Source organism: Wyeomyia smithii, chromosome 2 (assembly GCF_029784165.1).
Source record: "Wyeomyia smithii strain HCP4-BCI-WySm-NY-G18 chromosome 2, ASM2978416v1, whole genome shotgun sequence".
NCBI lineage: Eukaryota > Metazoa > Arthropoda > Insecta > Diptera > Culicidae > Wyeomyia > Wyeomyia smithii.
Genome location: NC_073695.1, coordinates 127,348,612 through 127,369,766, shown reverse-complemented (window position 1 = coordinate 127,369,766; position 21,155 = coordinate 127,348,612). Strand labels below are relative to the sequence as shown.

Below are 21,155 nucleotides of genomic sequence, written 5' to 3'. Positions count from 1 at the left end.
TTCGCGCCTCGCAGTTAAACATGCGTGTTGCATTACAAAACTATCAATCAACTGTAATGTTTTTGAAGCAGTTGTTAGATACAGGGAATCGAGAAATCTATGTTGACATTTAAATCGGCTATTTAACATTCCCTGCGGATTTTTGTCAGCTGACAGATTTTGTGGTTGAACTCATCAAAAAAATGTTCCCGAAAATCGCGCAAAACTATGAAAACCATCTCTGGTTAAGCGAACGTGCGATTTTGACGCCAAAAATAAGGATTTAGATGAGTTGAACATCATAATTCAAGGTTAAATTAACGGCCAACTACATTCCTGAAAATCGGTGGATTCTGTCTCTAACCAAGACGACGTTGTGAGTTATCCTACCGAACTTTTGAATTCACTAGAATCGCCCAGCCTATCCCCTCACAATTTGCGGTTGAAGATTGGATCGGTAATTATAATGTTGCGGAATATCAATCAACCTCGACTGGGCAATGGCACCAGGCTTGTGGTAAAAAAAGCTAATGGCAAATGTCATTGAAGCAACAATTCTGACAGGAAACTACAAAGGAGAAGTCGCATAAATCCCGTGTGTCACAGTTATTCCTACCGACTTGCCGTTCAAATTTAAACGTCTGCGTCTCGCATTCGCGACCCAAGGATAGTCACTGACAATTTATGGCATAAACCTCGAGTATTCATGCTTCTCACATGGACAGCTCTATGTCGCATGTTTACGTGTCGGAAGAAACTCAGCATTATATATATTAACTCCAGAAGGAAGGACGAAAAATAACGTTTTCCACCAGGCTTTGCGATAACTCTATATATATATATATATATAAATATATATATATATATATATATATATATATATATATATATATATATATATATATATATATATATATATATATATATATATATATATATATATATATATATATATATATATATATATAGAGTTATCGCAAAGCCTGGTGGAAAACGTTATTTTTCGTCCTTCCTTCTGGAGTTAATATATATAATGCTGAGTATATATATATATATATATATATATATATATTTATATATATATAGAGTTATCGCAAAGCCTGGTGGAAAACGTTATTTTTCGTCCTTCCTTCTGGAGTTAATATATATAATGCTGAGTTTCTTCCGACACGTAAACATGCGACATAGAGCTGTCCATGTGAGAAGCATGAATACTCGAGGTTTATGCCATAAATTGTCAGTGACTATCCTTGGGTCGCGAATGCGAGACGCAGACGTTTAAATTTGAACGGCAAGTCGGTAGGAATAACTGTGACACACGGGATTTATGCGACTTCTCCTTTGTAGTTTCCTGTCAGAATTGTTGCTTCAATGACATTTGCCATTAGCTTTTTTTACCACAAGCCTGGTGCCATTGCCCAGTCGAGGTTGATTGATATTCCGCAACATTATAATTACCGATCCAATCTTCAACCGCAAATTGTGAGGGGATAGGCTGGGCGATTCTAGTGAATTCAAAAGTTCGGTAGGATAACTCACAACGTCGTCTTGGTTAGAGACAGAATCCACCGATTTTCAGGAATGTAGGCCGTTAATTTTACCTTGAATTATGATGTTCAACTCATCTACATCCTTATTTTTGGCGTCAAAATCGCACGTTCGCTTAACCAGAGATGGTTTTCATAGTTTTGCGCGATTTTCGGGAACATTTTTTTGATGAGTTCAACCACAAAATCTGTCAGCTGACGAAAATCCGCAGGGAATGTTAAATAGCCGATTTAAATGTCAACATAGATTTCTCGATTCCCTGTATCTAACAACTGCTTCGAAAACATTACAGTTGATTGATAGTTTTGTAATGCAACACGCATGTTTAACTGCGAGGCGCGAAGGTACATACAGACGTTGAAATGAAACGGTAAGTTGGTAAGTAACATCGAGATACCCGAAACTTCGAAATTTTCGCTTCAGTGACATTAACACTTCATCTGTTTTTTGAGGCAGACCTGCCGCTTCGGCACAGTGCAATTGAAACTTTGCAACATTATTGTTTCCAATTCAACATTCAACAACTAATTGTGAATCCAGAGATTTGTAGGAATGCTATAGTGACTATTTAATGAAACATAAACAAAAATCAATGCTTTTTGAGGAGCAAAAACTACACGTTCCTTTTACCGGCTAACATAATCATTGCAGCATGAGCAAATATGATCTAAGATAGTGTGCATTTTAGAGAAAATTGCACAGATTGCTTAGATCCGAGCAATGGTAAATCAAATCATCGCATTTGTAGTGTTATTCTTGTTTTATTTTTTTAGTAAACTGATGCATAAGACGATTATTTGCAACTTTGCTTAAATAAACCAAGAATGTGATTGTATTGTATAAATCAAGCATATGCTCTTAAATGGAATCAAAGCCACGTTGAGAGTATTTACATGCATTTCGAGTTTGTTTTTGCAGTAGTGCTACCACGCTATAGCTCTTTTGCACTAAATTTATTCGTTTTTGGCTTTCGTGCTACATCAAAACTACACTTTTCTCTACCGCTGTAAAATGTGTAGTAGGCAGCGAAAACGAATTTCACATTATATGTGAATCATTAACAGGTGCTTGTTTACTAAACAACGATGCCTCGACAACGACGCTACAACAGCTTGCCTACCGCTCATAGCCTGCAATCATAGTAATCTAATGTCGTTGTTCTTGGAGTAAAAGGCGGGAAAACGCGAAAATAGATTTTTATTTTTTTTGACGTGGGACTACGTCTTTTTTCACAATACTAAGGTACATTCTGTGAAAACTGGATTAAACATGTAACGTTTTTGGTTGGCGGAATGGAAGATTTTAGATGCTAATAGCACTTAAACAACTGTTGACGCAGAAAACACCCAGCTGACCACCCTAGCTACTTTTAGTACTCGAGGCGTTGCGTCGCCTGATCAAGCGACGCGCCAGTTCAACTGACAGACGCCACGATCATGAGCCTTAGCTGACCGTTGGTCGGCTTCGATCAAGTCTTCTTGATCCAGCAGTCAACGTGGATGGACGTTAAATTAAAAGAAGTTAAGTAAATAAAATCAAGTTTGAAAAGTTGTAAAGCAGTGAAGTAATAAAAATAAAAGGCAAACCGAATTGTAAGTTACGAAATATTCAAATAATGTTTAAAATTAAAGTTTATAAATTTCATAGTTGAAGCTATAATATACGCTGTCGAAACCGGAGTCGCCATTGTCTTATTTCCTGCGAACCTCAACAATCTTCAAAATTCGTTTCCATTGTGGACAAAATGGCGTCAGCACATGGAGAGCAACCAAATAAAGATGCCAACTGTAGAGCTTGCCAGCGTCCTGACGATGCAGAGGATATGGTCCAGTGTGACCAATGTGATTGCTGGCAGCATTTCACATGCGCGGGAGTGAGGGACGACGTAACGAACCGTTCTTGGGCGTGCGGCAAATGTAATGCCATGGAAGCTGGTGAAACTATCTCGCTGATGAGCAAGTCCAGTCGCGCAAGCTCGACATTTTCTATCGACTTGAGTAACCTAGTTGAGAAACAGAGGTTAGAACGAGCACGTGTGGAGTTGGAATTACAACGTCGTCATTTAGATGAGCAGCAGAAGTTGATTGCTAATGCTGTAGAGGGGAACGAAACGCGCAGCCAATGCAGTGAAATTTTCGAGCGCGACGAGTGCCATAACGCCACAGCGACTTGTACTCCCCCAGCAGCGCCACGCGTTGCATCTGATCGTCGTTCACCGATGCCATTGGAAACACCCAGATCTATTCTGCCACCGATGGTTTCAATTCCCCTCGCAGTTCTAAGCCGACCCGTTTCGAGATCTCTGTCGGGAATGGATGAACGTCGAAAAGCATTAATCAAGCTGAAGGATCATGTGGAACTATGTGAGGCCCGCGCTACACCAACACCTGAGCAACTGTCTGAGTTACAAGCTCAGCTCGAGAGCCGCCGAAAAATGCTAGAGAAGTTCCAGCCCGGAGGTAACAACCGCGAATCATTCCAGCATACGGAAGAGTCCAGCTCATTAAACCCAGCGAGCGTGAAGGCAGCAGTGAATAAGCCTTGTTGGCAGAAGCCAACTGGGGCAATCCCGAAGACGGAAAGGACACTACCAACAGTTCCGTTTCCCCGCTGAACACAGCCAACCCAACGAAGTCGAGGTGCTTCGCTCTTTCGACTCATCGAGGAATCCGGTAAGCCAAACTGGTCAGCCGGTAAGTGAAGCCATTACTTTCGCCGATAGGCACAACAGCCATGTTCAACCTGCAGGTAAATGTCAAGTCTCAAACAATAATAAAAATGTATTAGACTATGATTATTGCCCCACGACCAAAAACGATAATAATATTCGTAGGCACCCGCAAATTGATGCGTGCCCAGGATATTTTAATACTCAACACAATCCCCGCGAGCAGCAGCGAGTTTCAAACGCGCGCCCGGGTGAAATCAATTACTTACCTCCGTCGGAGTTACACTTCGAACAAAATATTATCGGACAACAAACTCGTTATAACCCTATGCTATCGCCGGGATAGAATCAAACATTTCCCCCTCGTTCGTTACAAAACACGCTTTAAAGACAAGTGAATTACTCTCGTGCCTTCGGTTGTCCTACACAGCTAGCAGCACGGCAGTCCCTGGCTAAGGAGCTTCCTCGGTTTTCCGGTTATCCCGCCGATTGGCCTATTTTTATATCGAACTATAACTACACAATAGACGCGTGCGGTTTTACAGATGGGGAAAATATGCTTCGTCTACAAAAGAGCTTATCTGGACCAGCCTTAGAAGCGGTGCGCAGCCGATTAGTATTGCCAGCAGCAGTCTCTCAAGTGATCGATACCCTCAGAACGCGATTTGGACGTCCAGAGTTACTGATTTCCTGTTATGTAAGGTGAGAGAAATTCCTGCTCCAAGGTCCGACCGGTTGGAAGGTTTGATTGACTTCGGTATGGCGGTGCAAGCTTTATGCGATCACATAGAAGCAGCGACTGAACACGCCTATCTATCGAATCCGTCGCTTTTGCAAGAGCTCGTTGCTAAACTTCCAGCAGTCCAAAGAATGATGTGGGCCGGATACAAGCGTAGGTTACAATACGTTGACCTAAGAACCTTTGGTGACTATATGGCGTCAATCGTACAGGACGCATCCAGTGTAGTAGGCTTCGAGCCCGATATTAGGAAAAGTAGCGTTCGTGATCGACAGAAAAATAAGAGCTTTTTGAACACTCATGTTGTGGAAGGTCTGAAAAAATCCTCTGAGATAGCGAATGAACCGAGGGAAACATCGAAACAAGTTGATTGTGCCCACTGCGCTAAGAGTGGACATCGAGTGCACGACTGTGTCGCGATTAAAGCGTTGGATGTCGACGACCGATGGAGAAGGATTCGTTCGTTAGGACTTTGTCAGAACTGTTTGTTCAACCATGGACGCCGAGGATGTCGTAATCGGAAAAGCTGCGAAATAGAAGGTTGTCAATACTTGTGTTGTCTGTTCGAGGCCCCCCGAAAGCACCGACATCGTTCACACAAATAGCAGAAAATCACACTCATCGTTTGCCGACATCGCCGATCTTGTTTAGAATAAATCCGGTCGTTGTTCACGGGACCAATGCCACCATCGAAACCTACGCCTTTCTCGACGAAGGCTCAAATCTAACGCTAGTCGACAGCGCATTGGCGGCATCGCTTGAAGTAAAAGGAACGCCACAACCTTTGTGCCTGCGTTGGACAGGTAACACCTCACGCATGGAAAAGACGTCACACAGGATTCCTCATTAGATTAGCGGCATGGGGCAGGAAAAACGACACAAACTCGTGAACGCCAGGAGGGTAGAAAGTCTCTGTTTACCCAGCCAAAGTTTTCAGGCAGATGAGGCAGCAAAACAGTATGGTTATTTGAAGGACGTCCCTCTTCGAAGCTACCAGAACGTTAAGCCCCAAATACTTATCGGCATCGACAATCTACGATTAGCGGTACCATTGAAGGTGAAGGAAGGTGACGGAACTGGTCCAATAGCAGTGAAAACCAGATTGGGGTGGTGCATCTACGGTCAACGTGGAAACAACGAAAAAGAGCCTCACAGCCTGTACGTGAGCAAGTGTACGTGCAATGAGGAACTCAATGATTCGGTGAAACAATTTTTCGCCATTGAAGCAACAGGTGCGAGTCAGTGTGAAATTGCCCTGTCGGAGGCAGATCAAAGAGCGCTTTCCATTATGGAAGCCACCACTAGACGAAAGGATAAACGTTTTGAAACGGGATTATTATGGAGAGAAGATGACATAGAATTCCTGGACAGCTATACAATGGCTGAACGTCGCTTAGAATGCCTAGAGCGACGAATGAATCGTGACCCGGCGTTGAAAAACAACCTATATAACAAATCCTGGAATATGAGGCGAAGAGATACGCACACAAGGCATCGAAAGCAGAATTGAATGCTGCTGATCCGCGAAGGGTGTGGTATCTGCCCGTTGGAGCTGTGACAAGTCCTAAAAAACCAGGGAAAGTCCGGATCATCTGGGATGCTGCAGCAAAGGTCGATGATGTGTCGCTGAACAGTGCGTTACTGAAAGGTCCGGACCAACTTTCGTCTCTCCCGGCCGTCCTGTTTCGTTTCCGTTGATACGGAGTGGCAGTTACATCGGACATCCAAGAAATGTTTCATCAAATTTTGATTAAAGATGAAGACAAACACTCTCAACGTTTTTATGGTGCAGCCATCCCTCGGAAAAACCTACCATTTATCTGATGGATGTGGCCACTTTCGGTAGTAGCTGCTCGCCGGCATCCGCACAGTTTGTAAAAAACTTGAACGCAACGCAGCACGCCGAGCTCTATCCGAAGGCGTCAAGGGCGATACTAAATGACCACTACGTCGACGATTATTTAGCGAGCTTTGACTCGGAAGAGGAGGCAGCAAAAGTAGCTAATGACGTTAGATACGTACACGGTGAAGCAGGATTCAAGCTGCACAACTGGCGATCGAACAGAAAATTAGTTTTGGAGCAATTATGTGAAGTGCAGTCGGAAACAAATGAATGGCTGAACCTAGACGATGGGATGAAAAGTGAAAGAGTATTAGGCATGCTTTGGAGTCCGTTAATTGATGAACTAAGCTTCTGCACCCAGATGACGGAAGAGATGCAACCGCTGATTCGAACAACCACTCGGCCAACAAAGAGGCAGGTGCTACGGTGCGTTATGACGCTGTTTGACCCGCTGGGTCTTCTTTTGCCATTCATCATTCATGGCAAAACACTCATTCAGGATCTGTGGCGAGCAGGAACTGAATGGGACGAGCAAGTCGGCGATGGTATTTTCGAAAAGTGGCAGCGGTGGATACAGATGATTGGTTACATCGTGAATATTCGAATCCAAAGATGCTATTTCCCTCAAGCTACTGGGAAAACCTACGTGAATTCCGAGGTGCATGTTTTCGTTGACGCAAGTGAGGTGGCGTATGCGTGTGCCATATCTACGAACCTATGATCGAGACGGCGATCCTCAGTGCAGTTTGATAGTTGCAGAATCTAAAGTAGCTCCGTTGAAGCCCTGGTCGATTCCCAGATTGGAGCTACAAGGATGTGTTTTGGGAGTTCGATGGTCGAAATTCGTCCGAGACAATCACGATGTTCCTGTCACCAACATAGTATATTGGACCGACTCTAGAACGGCATTAGCCTGGATAAAAGCAGATCCGCGCAACTATAGGCAGTTTGTTTCATGCCGAGTGGGCGAAATTCTGGAGCACACGGTATCCAGTGATTGGCGGTGGGTACCGTCGAAATGCAACCCGGCGGACGAAGCAACAAAATGGGGCAGCGGGCCGTACTTCAATCAGTGCAGTAAGTGGTTAGAAGGACCAAAGAACCCGTTGCTGACACAAAAGAAGAAATGCGAGCATCTTACGCATCTTACACCACTACTCAGAGGAGCCAATTATAAACGTTGGCCGGTTTTCGAATTGGAACAGGATGCTGCGAGCAGCTGCATATGCACTACGCTTCAGTCATAATGCTTCGAAAAAACAACCAAAATAATTGGGCAACTACAGCAGTCGGAGCTTCGAGCAGCAGAAACGATGATTATTAAACAAGCGCAACGCGAAACTTACCAAGATGGGATTGCTGCTTTGTTATTCGAAGCGCCGAGCAAACCTAATCAAAAAACCTTTGGAAAAGACAGTTCTATTTACAAATTGGTACCCATTTTGGATGAAAAAGGTGTGTTGCGCGTGCAAGGTCGGATTGGGGCAGCAAAGGTGTCTTATGATGTGCGTCATCCTATAATCCTACCAAGGAAACATCAAATAACAGAGCTTCTAGTGGATCGGTATCATCGCGACTATCATCATGGTAACGCTGAAACAGTAACCAACGAAATTCGTCAGCTCTATACCATTCCTCGGCTGCGCATAGTAGTCAAGAAAGTCTTTCGTGACTGTCAACTCTGCAAGGTTCGTCGAGCAAAACCGATGGTTCCCCTGATGGCTCCACTTCCAAAAGCGCGTCTGGCACATCATGAGAAAGCCTTTAGATACACGGGCGTAGACTATTTTGGACCACAAATGGTGAAAATGGGGAGGTCAAATGTGAAACGGTGGGTGGCTCTTTTCACCTGCTTGACGGTGAGAGCAGTTGACTTAGAGATTGCTTATACATTGTCGACCGAATCCTGCATTTCCTGTGTTCGGAGATTTGTTGGTCGTCGTGGATCGCCTGCTGAATTTTTCAGCGATAATGGGATCAACTTCCAAGAAGCCAACCGTGTGCTACAGCATCAGATAAGCCAGGGACTACCCGAACCGTTTACTAGTATCACCAAATGGAATTTCATTCCACTGGGAGCTCCCCACATGGAAGGTGCGTGGGAGCGCCTTGTGCAATCGGTTAAAGCAGCAATGGGTGATGCTTACGTCGAGGGGAAGCTTGACGACGAGGGGTTGCAAACACTGGTCGTGGAGGCTGAAAGACTCGTAAACTCTAGACCACTGACATATTTACCGCTCGATTCTGAGGAATCAGAGACACTTACTCCGAACCATTTTCTTTTGCTGGCTTCGAACGTGGTTAATCGACAAACAGATGAAATGAACGATAAAATCCACTCCGATGAGCTGGCTCGACGACAAGTCCTAGGAAAGTCCTGGGATCAGATTCAGCGCAAGCTGGATGTTTTTTGGAAACGATGGCTATTAGAGTACTTACCGGTGATTCGTCGGCAACCAAGATGGTTTGACGAAACGCGAGAGCTGGAGCCAGGGGATCTGGTGATGGTTGCAGACCCCACGGTACGAAACGGATGGGAACCCGGGCGAATTTTACGGATAATCCGAAATCGAGATGATCGAGGTCGCCGGGCCGTTGTGAAGATCGGTGGTAAAACTCCAGTGCGACCTGTGTCACGGTTGGCGTTGCTGGACGTGAAGAAGAGAGGTGAAGCTCTAGATGACTCCAGACTACACCCGGGGAGACTGTTGACGCAGAAAACGCCCAGCTGACCACCCTAGCTACTTTTAGTACTCGAGGCGTCGCGTCGCCTGATCAAGCGACGTGCCAGTTCAACTGACAGACGCCACGATCATGAGCCTTAGCTGACCGTTGGTCGGCTTCGATCAAGTCTTCTTGATCCAGCAGTCAACGTGGATGGACGTTAAATTAAGAGAAGTTAAGTAAATAAAATAAAGTTTGAAAAGTTGTAAAGCAGTGAAGTAATAAAAATAAAAGGCAAACCGAATTGTAAGTTACGAAATAATCAAATAATGTTTAAAATTATAGTTTATAAATTTCATAGTTGAAGCTATAATATACGCTGTCGAAACCGGAGTCGCCATTGTTTTATTTCCTGTGAACCTCAACAACAGCTGTTCCGATTTCAATAGTTAATATACCGTTGAAAGCCTGAAATATACAAGATTTGTATAACATGATAATTTTAGTTACCATTTTTTTATTACTTCGTAAAAATTTACAGTCTCAGTAGATCAAAACGAATATTTTCTTCACATCCGACGTTTCGGCCGTTGGTTGCGGCCTTTTTCAAAGGAATACTAAAATAGATGGGTTTATTTAACAATATTCTAAAATCATTGTGGTCTATCGTTCACTTACAAAGGTATCGTTTTTTGTTTAGCGCATGAGCTTTGCGGGTTTGTGTAATCAGAATTAATCAACTAGGGTATTTTGAGCTGAAGGGAAAGGGGGATTTTTGTTTAAACTGTTAATTATTAGTTGTTTTTTTCACTCCTACCATTCTACTATTGTTATTCAACGTTTTCTATCGGCAATTTTTCTTCGATTTTCGTTATCACTTTTTTATGTTTGATTCCACTCACTGACTGTTTAGCCCTTGTGTGTGAGCTTTAACTTAAACCGGTAAAGCTTTGGTGAGAATAGCGCAGCATGTATTTTTCTCGGAGAGTTGTTGGTGAGTCTATTGGTTGGCTGTAAGGTTTTGGTGGCTTGTCTTCGTTCTTGTGTTGCTTTCACTTGGTGTAAAAGTCCTGCATATGTGCAATTGATTCCATCGACGTCTGTTCGGTGGTTAACGGTATGAGCGGTGTTGCTGATGTGGAAACACTCCAAAAGTGGGAGCGTTTGTGGGTTCAGAGTACGGTCTAATATTTTGGTTTCTGCTAATGTGAAGCGGTGTTGGTGGTGGATGCAGTGTTCTAAGATGGCTGTTTTATTTCCTAACTCTACCACTGCTTGGTCTGTGTATGTATGACCTGACTCTATAAGTCGATCGAGTTTGTTCATATTGGATTTGTGGCCGTAGATTCTGGATTTCAGGGTGTTGCGTGTCATGCCAATATACTTGCCGTCACAGTTGCTGCATGGTATCTGGTAGATGACGTTGTGCTGGGACATTGTTTCGACAGGATCTTTTACTCTAGTGAAACATTGTTTCATCGTGTTTTGGTTGCGATATGCGGGTTTTACGTTGGCATAATCTTCCATCAGTGTCTTTGCGATTTTTTCGCTGAGGTGTGAGATATATGGCAGGGAAATGTACGTAAGCTGGATCGGTTCTTAGGTGGTGCCGTTGGTGTTTTCTGCTGGGAGCTTTGCTGTGGTGCATCGATGAAATATACGGTTGATGAGGGTGACTGGATAGTCGTTGCGGCGTAGTTCTCGGTGTACTATTTGTTTTTTGGCTGTGATACTCAAATTTGTGCTAAGACTCGTGACTCTGTTTATGAAACCGGTGGCTACGTTTAGTTTCTGCAAATATCTTATAATACCAATATAGTTCACTCTCGAATTCCTCATATAATTTCGAGAAGACGCATAGGGGACACCCCCTCTTGTGGTGAAAAAGGTAACTAAACTCATTGCACAGTGGTACAGTAACGCAATTTAGGCGGACATTAGCTTTTTGATGTGATTTTGTGGTTTTAAAGCAAAAGTTTCTTCTGAGGCGTTGTTTCTTATACTTAGTCCTTTATTAATGTTCAAATGAAAATTAGGGTGGCCCTAAAATCAACGAAACGAAATAAACTAGCTTTTTTATTTGCAGAAATAATTGTATACATTTTTCGGCAAAGTTGTAAATCGACTATTTTTTTGTAGCGATTTAAAGCAATTTGACGTAACTGACCTAGGGTTAAAAACAGATTTTTTGCTTTATTTTTTCAGTTCAAATGTAATAACAAAGTTTTCTTTGGTTAACCTTAAGAACACAAAAATACGCAACTTTTGACGGATAAACATTGTCGATATGTTGTATAGGTGAAGAGCTTTTATTTTTTAAATAAAACGTTCAATAAAAACATATTTTTAAGCTCTTGAGGTCTGAATACACTGTTATTAAATTTGAACTGAAAAAATAGAGCCAAAAAACTGTTGTTTTCGGAACCCACTCTAAGCCAGTCACGTAAAATTGCTCTATTTCGGTCAATTTATTAGCTACAAAAGAGTTTTTTTTTTGCTCAAAATTAGTTAATCTACAACTGTGCCGAAGAATGTAAAAAGTTACTTCTGCAAATAAAAAATTAATTTTTTTATTTCGCCGATTTTAGGACCACCCTAATTTTAATTTGCACATAAATTAAGGACTAGCTATAAGAAACAACTTCTTAGAAGAAACTTTGACTTTAAAATAAAAAAATCGCATCGAAAACCTCATGTCCGCCTAAATTGCCTTACTGTACCACTGTGCATTGTTGTTGCATTTCTGTGATCGTATGACACATTCTTACACACGAAACTGAAAATATTCAATTTTAGACTTAGTTGACTCAATTTCATATTTTCACAGAAAAAATGACAAATCATGTGGAAAAATTACTTATTACAGATTGCGTACGTAATTCCGGACTAGAAATGATAAGAGGAGGAACCTGCGACTCTAGTTGAATCTTCTATATAATATGCTTGTATTTCACAATGACCTGGTTGTACTGAGATTCGAGCCCGCAATCTTCCGCTTTGTACCAATTAGTAGTAAATACATGGCTAGTTTGTGCTTGATTTAATATTAAATGTCAAATACTCAAAACACCCGTGACGAAGAAATCTCCTAATACTAATGTTGTGAAATAAATTTCTAGAACTTTCTTAGCCTCAATAATGAACTTTGAGTACTTTATGCGAACAATATACCTGCATGCTTTTTCTTGCGTGCTCGAAGATTGCTGCATATACTTTCACAGCTCCTTAAGGGATTTTATTAGCGCTCCAATAGAGCGGAGTGTGGTTTTTTTGTCGACTAGTTTGAAACGTTTGTACCAGCAAATAATTGTCAGTGTTACGTATGTCTTAAGTATGTGGTTGTATCTCGACCATATTTACTGTTTAAAAGTCGTGTGAAACTTTCACTTGTAAATTCCTTGTTTCCACAATGGTGAATATATGTACACTGCGATCACTTTTTACACGGGCTGTTTTTATGCGTTTTTCAAACGGGACATTTTCACAATAACGCGGATTATTTTTACTCGATTCGGAAGATTATTTGTATGCGGTATCAAATAAGTTTAGTATAAATATATCGAATCTAATCTTTTAAATGCGGTACAACCAACCGCGTAAAAAGCAACCCCAGTGTATATTATTGTTTTAAGCTTTCACTTTCTTGACGTAAACTAATAATGCGATATATTTCTTTAATTTTAAAATTCTTGAAATAAAAAGAAAACAATTATGACAAATCTTCCATACTTACAAAGTTACAATTTGACATCTACTCATTCGAGTTACACTTTATTAAACATTTATTATATTCACTTGACATGTAGAACAGATTAGATGTACAAGTCACCTATTTTGTTATAAGAAGCGACAATTGGTTTATCTCCACGATAATAAGAAAATCCACGAGACAGTTGTGATCAGCTGATTACAGTTGAGGTCGCTACTTCGATAGAACCCCGATCGAATGTCCTGTAGAACAACATCAGAAGTGGCGCTCCTAGCGGTCGAAAAGGTGACTAGCGCTTCTGTCATTTTCAATGTGTCTTTATGATTTCACGTAAGTGAACTATATTGGTATTATAAGATATTTGGTTTCTGTTTTAATGGATGGAATGAGTTAAAGTTCAGTAATCTTCCTGAGGCAATCGGTTTGCTGTACCATTCTGTTGCCATTTTTTGATTTTCATGTCGTGTGATCATAGTGTCAAGGAAAGGGAGGTGTTTGTCTTGCTCTATTTCAACGGTGAATTGCAAGTTTTGGTTATAGCTGTTGAAGTTTGATGTTTAGCGTAGATGTAACTTTGTCTGCTGGTTGTGTCAGGAAAAAATCGTCGACATAATTTTTAATGTATGGGATTGGAAAATCTATTTTCCTAATCGTGGTTTCTATAAGTGTGTTTAGTACCATATCAGCGAGAACAGCTACCAACATTCCACCAGAAACTCTGACTTTAATCAGCCTTGGACCTAAATGTGGTCCCCGTGGCTCTGTGGTTAGCGATGTCGGTCGGCTAGCTCTCCCACACGGTTGTAATATCGGGTTCGATTCCCGATCGAGTCGAGGATCTTTTCGAGCTGGAAATTTTCTCGACTCAGCACTGGGGCACGGTGTATCGTTGTACTTATCCTACACATGCAAAATGTGCCAAAAAAAAACAATATCGATAACGAAATCTCTCAACTAATCTAGTTGATCGAGACTGCTATTAGCCCCAAGGCTAAGCGTGCGATATTGTTTTTTTGTTGTAAGTGAACGATAGACCACAATGATTTTAGAATATTGTTGAATACACCCATCTATTTTAGTATTCCTTTGAAAAAGGCCGCAACCAACGGCCGAAACGTTGGATGTGAAGAAAATATTCGTTTTGATCTACTGAGACTGCAAAGCCGAAAATCCAAAACCTGAAATCACAAACAGTCGCCGCGAAAAAGCTTCGTAAAAATTGTGTAAAAGTTTGAAGGTTGAATATACACATCCATTTTTCATACGATTGGTATATTTCCCTAACGCAGACTTCAGAAATATAGACGAAATTATTTCACGCATTCAGTCATTGCCAGCAATGCCTATATATATATATATATATATATATATATATATATATATATATATATATATATATATATATATATATATATATATATATATATATATATATATATATATATATATATATATATATATATATATATATATATATATATATATATATATATATACATATATATATATATATATATATATATATATATATATATATATATATATATATATATATATATATATATATATATATATATATATATTTATATTTATATATATATATATATATATATATATATATATATATATATATATATATATATATATATATATATATATATATATATATATATATATATATATATATATATATATATATATATATATATATATATATATATATATATATATGTACTATATTTACATTAGGCCCAGCTTTTAAATATTTGAATAGATAACGTGAGAATTTCCTTAAGGATATTCAAAGGAATGACTGTTTATTTTCAGAAATGTATTGAAATTTTTTGATCATGGTTAAAAGGTGCTTTATAATGTTCAATAAAATAAAAACTAAGTATATTACGAGCGCTGGATTTAAAAAAAAAAACTATAAACAAATCAGAGCTAAAACATATCTTGAGTATGTTTTTTAGTAGCAGTTAGATATTTCAGCTTTTGCAATACAACAGTCAATAAAACTCATGGCGGGGCGGTACGCAGTTTGCCGGGTCAGCCAGTTAAAACTAAAAACCAAATTTTTTTTTGTTATTTATTCCTCAAGATGAAAACGTTTAATTCAATTAAACCGTTCATTTTCATTTACTGAACCTAGAAAAAACAGCTTCTGCGAATACCGAAGGCCGATTACGCTTTTCCTTTATAAGCTCCCGTTTTCGAAAAAAGCGGCTCGCATGGCTCAGTAGATTTGACCTTCGGAACACCGTAGAAGAGGATCGTTCCCGTAGGTTAATCTACAGAAATTTTTGTTGAATTAGCATCGCTGATGAGATGGCATGCATGCATGTGATGCAACAAAATGGCACAGGAAACAGCAAATTTTCTGTTTCGTTCGTTCTTCTTTAGGCTGTTTTGATTTTTTTCGATACTGAGCGGTGTGTATCGATATTGATTAAGTATCACTGGTAAAACATTAATACCAAATATTCAAGTATAGGAGGTAGAAGGATCGGTTCTGTGTTAGAATCGATGGTATCGCAACGTCCCTAATCGAAACCGGGAAAAAACGGGAAATTGAAAATTGATTTTGAATGGCCACCCTGTTAACAGGTTAAGGGTTACATTAAACTCATGTATCAGATATGTGTACAATCGAATAGATATTCTAGTGTGTCACATTACCACGAATCGCTCATAGGGTGGCAATTCGATAAATTCTACTGCCATAGAATGTGCATTTACATTCACAAAACTATTAAATCTAGGAAACCACATTACATATTTACCAAACTCCAGTTTATGAGTAGCTAGCTGACCCGGTAAACTTCGTCCCGCCCACTTTTGTGTTTAATTAAATAATTTTAAACATTCCAAATTCATTGCTTCCTTGCGATTTGTTTATAGTTTGCGAATGTACGACGAATCGCCCATAGAATATAATCAAAATCAAAAGATAAAGAGTTTGATATGATTGGTTTTATCGGAATGACAGCACCTCTATTCTCAGAGCCGGCTTTATGATTGTGGAGGCCCGGGGCCCAGTTTACAGTGGGGGCCTCAAAATAAAACAAAACCGTTTTTTATCGTACGAGTTAAAAAAACATTAATTTGTTATTGAAAAGTTACCAAAAATTTGTAGGAGTTTTGTTTCAGCAGTGGTGGGCACCGCTAACCGAAAATTTAGCGACGCTAATCGCTAAGTCGCTAACCGGAAAATTTAGCTCGATAATCGCTGAACGCTAAACGCTAAACCCACATTAGCGGAACTTTCGCTAATCGCTAATCGCTAACTTTTTAATATGTAAATAGTCATATCGCTATATTTATTGCTCGTGTTTTGTAAGATTTGACCACTTTGATCTGTTTTGGTTAAACAAACGAAAACAATTACTTTCTTAAGCCATTTACAGTAAGAGGTTTACGGAACGGTACTCTTATTTGATTTTTAATAAACAAGAATAACAAAAAAATATTTAGCTTGCATTGAAAATAGATACTCTTAAAAAAAGTTTTCATAAAAATTCAATTATTATCTAAATCGAAAAAGTAGAACCAAAGTTGTCATAATTTCAAGCGCATTGCAATTTACCGAAGTTCTTGGTGTGCCGAAAATTTAATCTAGACCTTGTGCTTGTTCTTCAAAATGCTCCTGTGGCTTGTACGATAACTGAAACTCCATTCTAGGGTAAAAAACTGACAAAAGTAACTTTCGCAGTAAAGTATGTTCATCTTTCGAAGCAATTTACGTACGCCATCAGCAATTCACAGTTTTTCTAAATATTTCTATTGTCGCTTCTCTAGAAAATTTAGCAAATTAGCGATAAGCGTTTCGAAGGCCAAAATTTTAGCGACGCTAACAGTTTCGCTAACCAGCTCAAAAATTAGCGAAATCGCTAAATCGCTAACTGAATTTTAGCGTCGCAAATTAGCGAATTAGCGGAATGGTGCCCACCACTGGTTTTCAGCAGCGATGGAAACGAAACGATTATGACCCGATTGTCGTTTTGTCCCAAACTGTACAGATTGCGATGTGTTCAAGTAATGAATAAACTTGAATCCTCTCAGTACGTAACAAAATGTTGATGCATTGCTCACTCGGAAATAATAAATACATAACTAGACTATATACAGCTCTTAGAAGAGAATGATCCGCGCAACTCGTTGTGTTTTTTTCTCCGTACGTGGCTCGTCGCACGAGGAAAAACGATAGCAAAAGAGAATAATAAACTTGACTTGTCCCCTTCGCATCACAGTGACGCAGTAGCAATGATGTGGTATGGTGACGGCGGGAGGGAGAGTTATTTTAGGCTATCGGACTACTTGGGCAACGATTGTTTTCAGCAGGTATGCTACACCAATTAATGAAAAACTGCTGGAGTAGTGTGAAACATGATGTTATAAAATATTTTTTTGTTTTATTCATTTAAAAAAAAGGCTGCTTAAGCAGGTAATACAGAAATTAATAGGTACCAAACTTTGCTATTATTCAATTAACCGAATTATCCTATGTTAAGCTTGCGGTTATGCCGAAGAATTTATCTACCTCTCGTTTTGGTTATGGTTTGGTGAATGGAACATTTTCCTCATATTAATTTTAGAGGTAGTGCTAAGAGGAGAGAGAGAGAGAGAAGGTGGCTACCTGATATAAATAAATTTAAAAACGCAAGCTTGGCATAGTTTGCGTGATTGCTAGTAGACACTCAAATGCTTGAACCTATCTCCTAAAACTAAATTCTTTTTAGTCGTATTGAACTAAGATTTTTAGTAAACATAACAATAATTCTTTTCAAGCAACAATACGGTTCAGGGTACCTACGTGTAATATTTTATTTTTTTATCGTTTCCTTTCGGATTGACTTTTTACAAAGAATTACTGCGTTACTTATTGTTACGTAGGAGGGAGGGAGAGAGGGGGGGGGGGGTAGTAGAGACAGTTACGTAACTATCATGTTTGCTCGAAATTGAAAATTTCGGAGAGGAGTCAGACTGATTAGTGGTAAGTAATTTTAGGGGGGGGGGGAGTCATGTCGAACGCTACCTATCGTTACATAGGAGGGGGGGGGTCTGAAATCTAGATTTTCAGCGTTACGTAATTTGTAATATAACACGTCGATGTTGCACCATCATGTTTCATATCAGAGCATTTCCATCACAAAACCGGGCAATCAATTTAGTCGACCATTGCAAATACAGTGATCACCCGATTATATCACCCCCTTGATGATGTTTGGAGTGATAAAATAGGGAAAGTGATAAAATCGTGAATTTTTTTTTTTATTATTATTTTGTTATAAAAGATGGTAAACCAATAATTTAACACGTAAAATCAGCGATTTTGATTACTACAAGAAATCGAATCATATGAAAAAGCAGTTCTATCCGTCTGTCTGCTTCTTTGATTCTTATAGACGTGGGAACTACTGTACTAATCGGCGTGAAAATTTTTATGTAGGGGTTTTTGAGGCCGGAAAAGGTTATTAGAGTAGCTCGAGACCCCTTCTTCTTCTTAAAGGGAGGGCTTCCATACAAATATAACACAAACTTCTACGTAACTTAAAAACTAATCAAGCAAATGGAACCAAATTTGACATGGTGAGGTTATTAGGAGTAATAAATATGTCATTGGTCACTTGACACCCCTCCCTCCTCTGAAAGAGGGAGGGCTCTCATATAAGTAAAACATAAATTTCACTACTAGTTCGTAGGTTAGGTACTAGTGTTTGCATAAGTTGTTCTCTTAGTGTCATACATATCTCAAGCAGCTAAAAAAATTAGTTTCAGCTATTTTCTAAGGTTACGGAAGAGGGATCAGAAATGACCCAAAATGTGTTTATGTGGTTTACTGACAGCCCTTTCACAAAATATCTCTTCAATACATTTCAAAACACATGAAAATTGAGACTTTTTGTGCTTTTTCTTCATTCACCCATAAGCAGAAACAAATCGATGACGTACGTAACGTATCTAACAGTCACAATCCCTGGCTTTTTGGACCGATAGGCCTGAGCAAAACTAGAGAGGGAAAAAAATCGATGAAGTAGTTGAAACAACACCAATGATTTTAAAAATAGAAATTAATCGAGGATACTGTCTACAGACATTAAAAGTCGAAAGTTTGTATCTTAATTGACAGTGGAACTGGCACTTGTAAATAATTGCGAGATTCGGAGATGGTGGACATACAATGTTATATGATGATAAAATTGGGTGAAAAAGGTGATAAAATCGGGGGCAGATAAAATCGGGTACTGATATAATCGGGTGATTACTGTATTTTCATAGCCAAAAAAAAAATCGGTTTTCGATGGTTTTGATGCCAAATGACTTAGAAACGCATGAAACGTCGAGAATTGGTGTCATCTGAAAAAAAAAAATTGCAAAAATCGACTCTCTGGGACTTAATCGTTTTTTCAATTGTGGAAGGCGGAGTTTAAAACATTTAGAATTTATTTAATGAAATTGATTGCTAGTCTCTCGAAATAGCCTGTATAATGATATATACTATAAGTAGCATCGAATACATCATAATTCATAATATTGTGAAAAATTAAAAAGCACTTCGGTTCGTTTGATTGGTGTGACGTCTTCGACAAAGTTGTAGATAATAATTCTGTCTTTCCAAAAAAATACATTTGAAAAAATCATTTATTGAAAAATAAAATAAAACGAAAAATTAAAAAACAATTATGTATTCAAATGAGCTCATTTTTTAAAAATCGGATTTTTTAATAAAACCTACAAAAGATTGCCAAAACAATGAAACCAGTCCGACCATTTAGAAGTTAAGAAAAAAAAGTTATCGTCTTTTGAAAACAAATTTTTTTTTGAAAAAACAAATTGTTTGAATCGTTTTTTCAAAAGGAATATTTTTCTTTTGAAAGGACAAAATATTATCTACAACTTTGCCGAAGACACTATGTCAATCAAACAAACCGTTTCGACTGTAGACATATTTTTAATTTCCAATAGAGCACTGTATGAGGAATTAAGAATATTTTTACGGTCAAAAAGGTTTATTTGATTGTCATAGTGTACCTGGCAAAGTTGTAAATAATAACTTTGTACTTCCAAAAAAGATGTACCCCGTGAAAAAAAATAGCTTTTTTTCTGATTCCTCCATGACCGGTTTCGTTGTTCAGGTAATCTTTCGAAGTTTTTATAAAAAAAATCGATTTTTTTCAAATGGGCTGTTTTGGATAATCAATTTTTAATTTTCTTTTAATTTGTTTTTAAAAATCAATAATATGTTTTTACAGTCTATATTTTTTTGGAAGACAAAACTCTAAGTTACAACTTTGCCGAAGACGTCACACCGCTCAAACGAACCGTGTTGGCTCTAAAAGTATTGGTAATCATCAATACCATCATAATAGCATTTTTCAATAGCTTTTCAATGTGAGTTGTGTTTAAAAAATTGAACCTATAGCACAAAAGGGCATTTTTTGCCTATGAAAACGACTATGCACAGTTTCAGCCAATGGGCACGTTCACGTTCTGATGATGTAAACTTGACAAAAAAAGTATGGTTGAACTGTCAAAACGACGCAAACTTAGAAACAACGTGTCAATTGTGTTGCTTATGGATTGAGATCCCTATCCCTGGCGAAGGACATTATTGTGGTAAGGGGCTGTCCACATACCACGTGGACAGCTTGGGGGGGGGGGGTTGTGTGATGTCCACGGTCCTTACAAAAATTTTATAATTCATATGGGCATTTGTCCACGGGGGGAGGGGGGGGGGTTAAAATCGTTGAAAATCTGTCCACGTGGTATGTGGACGGCCCCTAAATAAAACGAATAAATTGTCTGGTACAGCATTCGCATAATCAAGTACAAGTGTCCTAGAGAGTATATTTTTCAAACAAAATCAAAAAAACATATTCCATCAGTATCCACCGTTTCATGTACTTTCAAGACACTTGGAATAGAAAACATTATTCAAATTCCATGCACCTCCCGTGTGTGATTTTGTAAATGACATGGAAGCATTCAACATTTTCCGCGAGAC

The 21,155-nt window shown here is 39.1% G+C and overlaps 3 protein-coding genes across 5 annotated transcripts in view; all 3 read left to right on the top strand.

Moving 5' to 3' along the window:
• Nucleotides 1-21,155, top strand: part of LOC129722490 (uncharacterized) — a 193,203-nt gene that overhangs the window by 53,462 nt on the left and 118,586 nt on the right. The window lies entirely within an intron of this gene.
• Nucleotides 3,272-4,141, top strand: LOC129719879 (uncharacterized). The gene has a single exon (XM_055671295.1). The coding sequence runs from the start codon at nucleotides 3,272-3,274 to the stop codon at nucleotides 4,139-4,141; it is 870 nt and encodes a 289-aa protein (XP_055527270.1).
• On the top strand, nucleotides 8,091-9,509 carry LOC129719878 (uncharacterized). The gene has a single exon (XM_055671294.1). It carries the CDS (start codon nucleotides 8,091-8,093, stop codon nucleotides 9,507-9,509), a length of 1,419 nt encoding a protein of 472 aa, XP_055527269.1.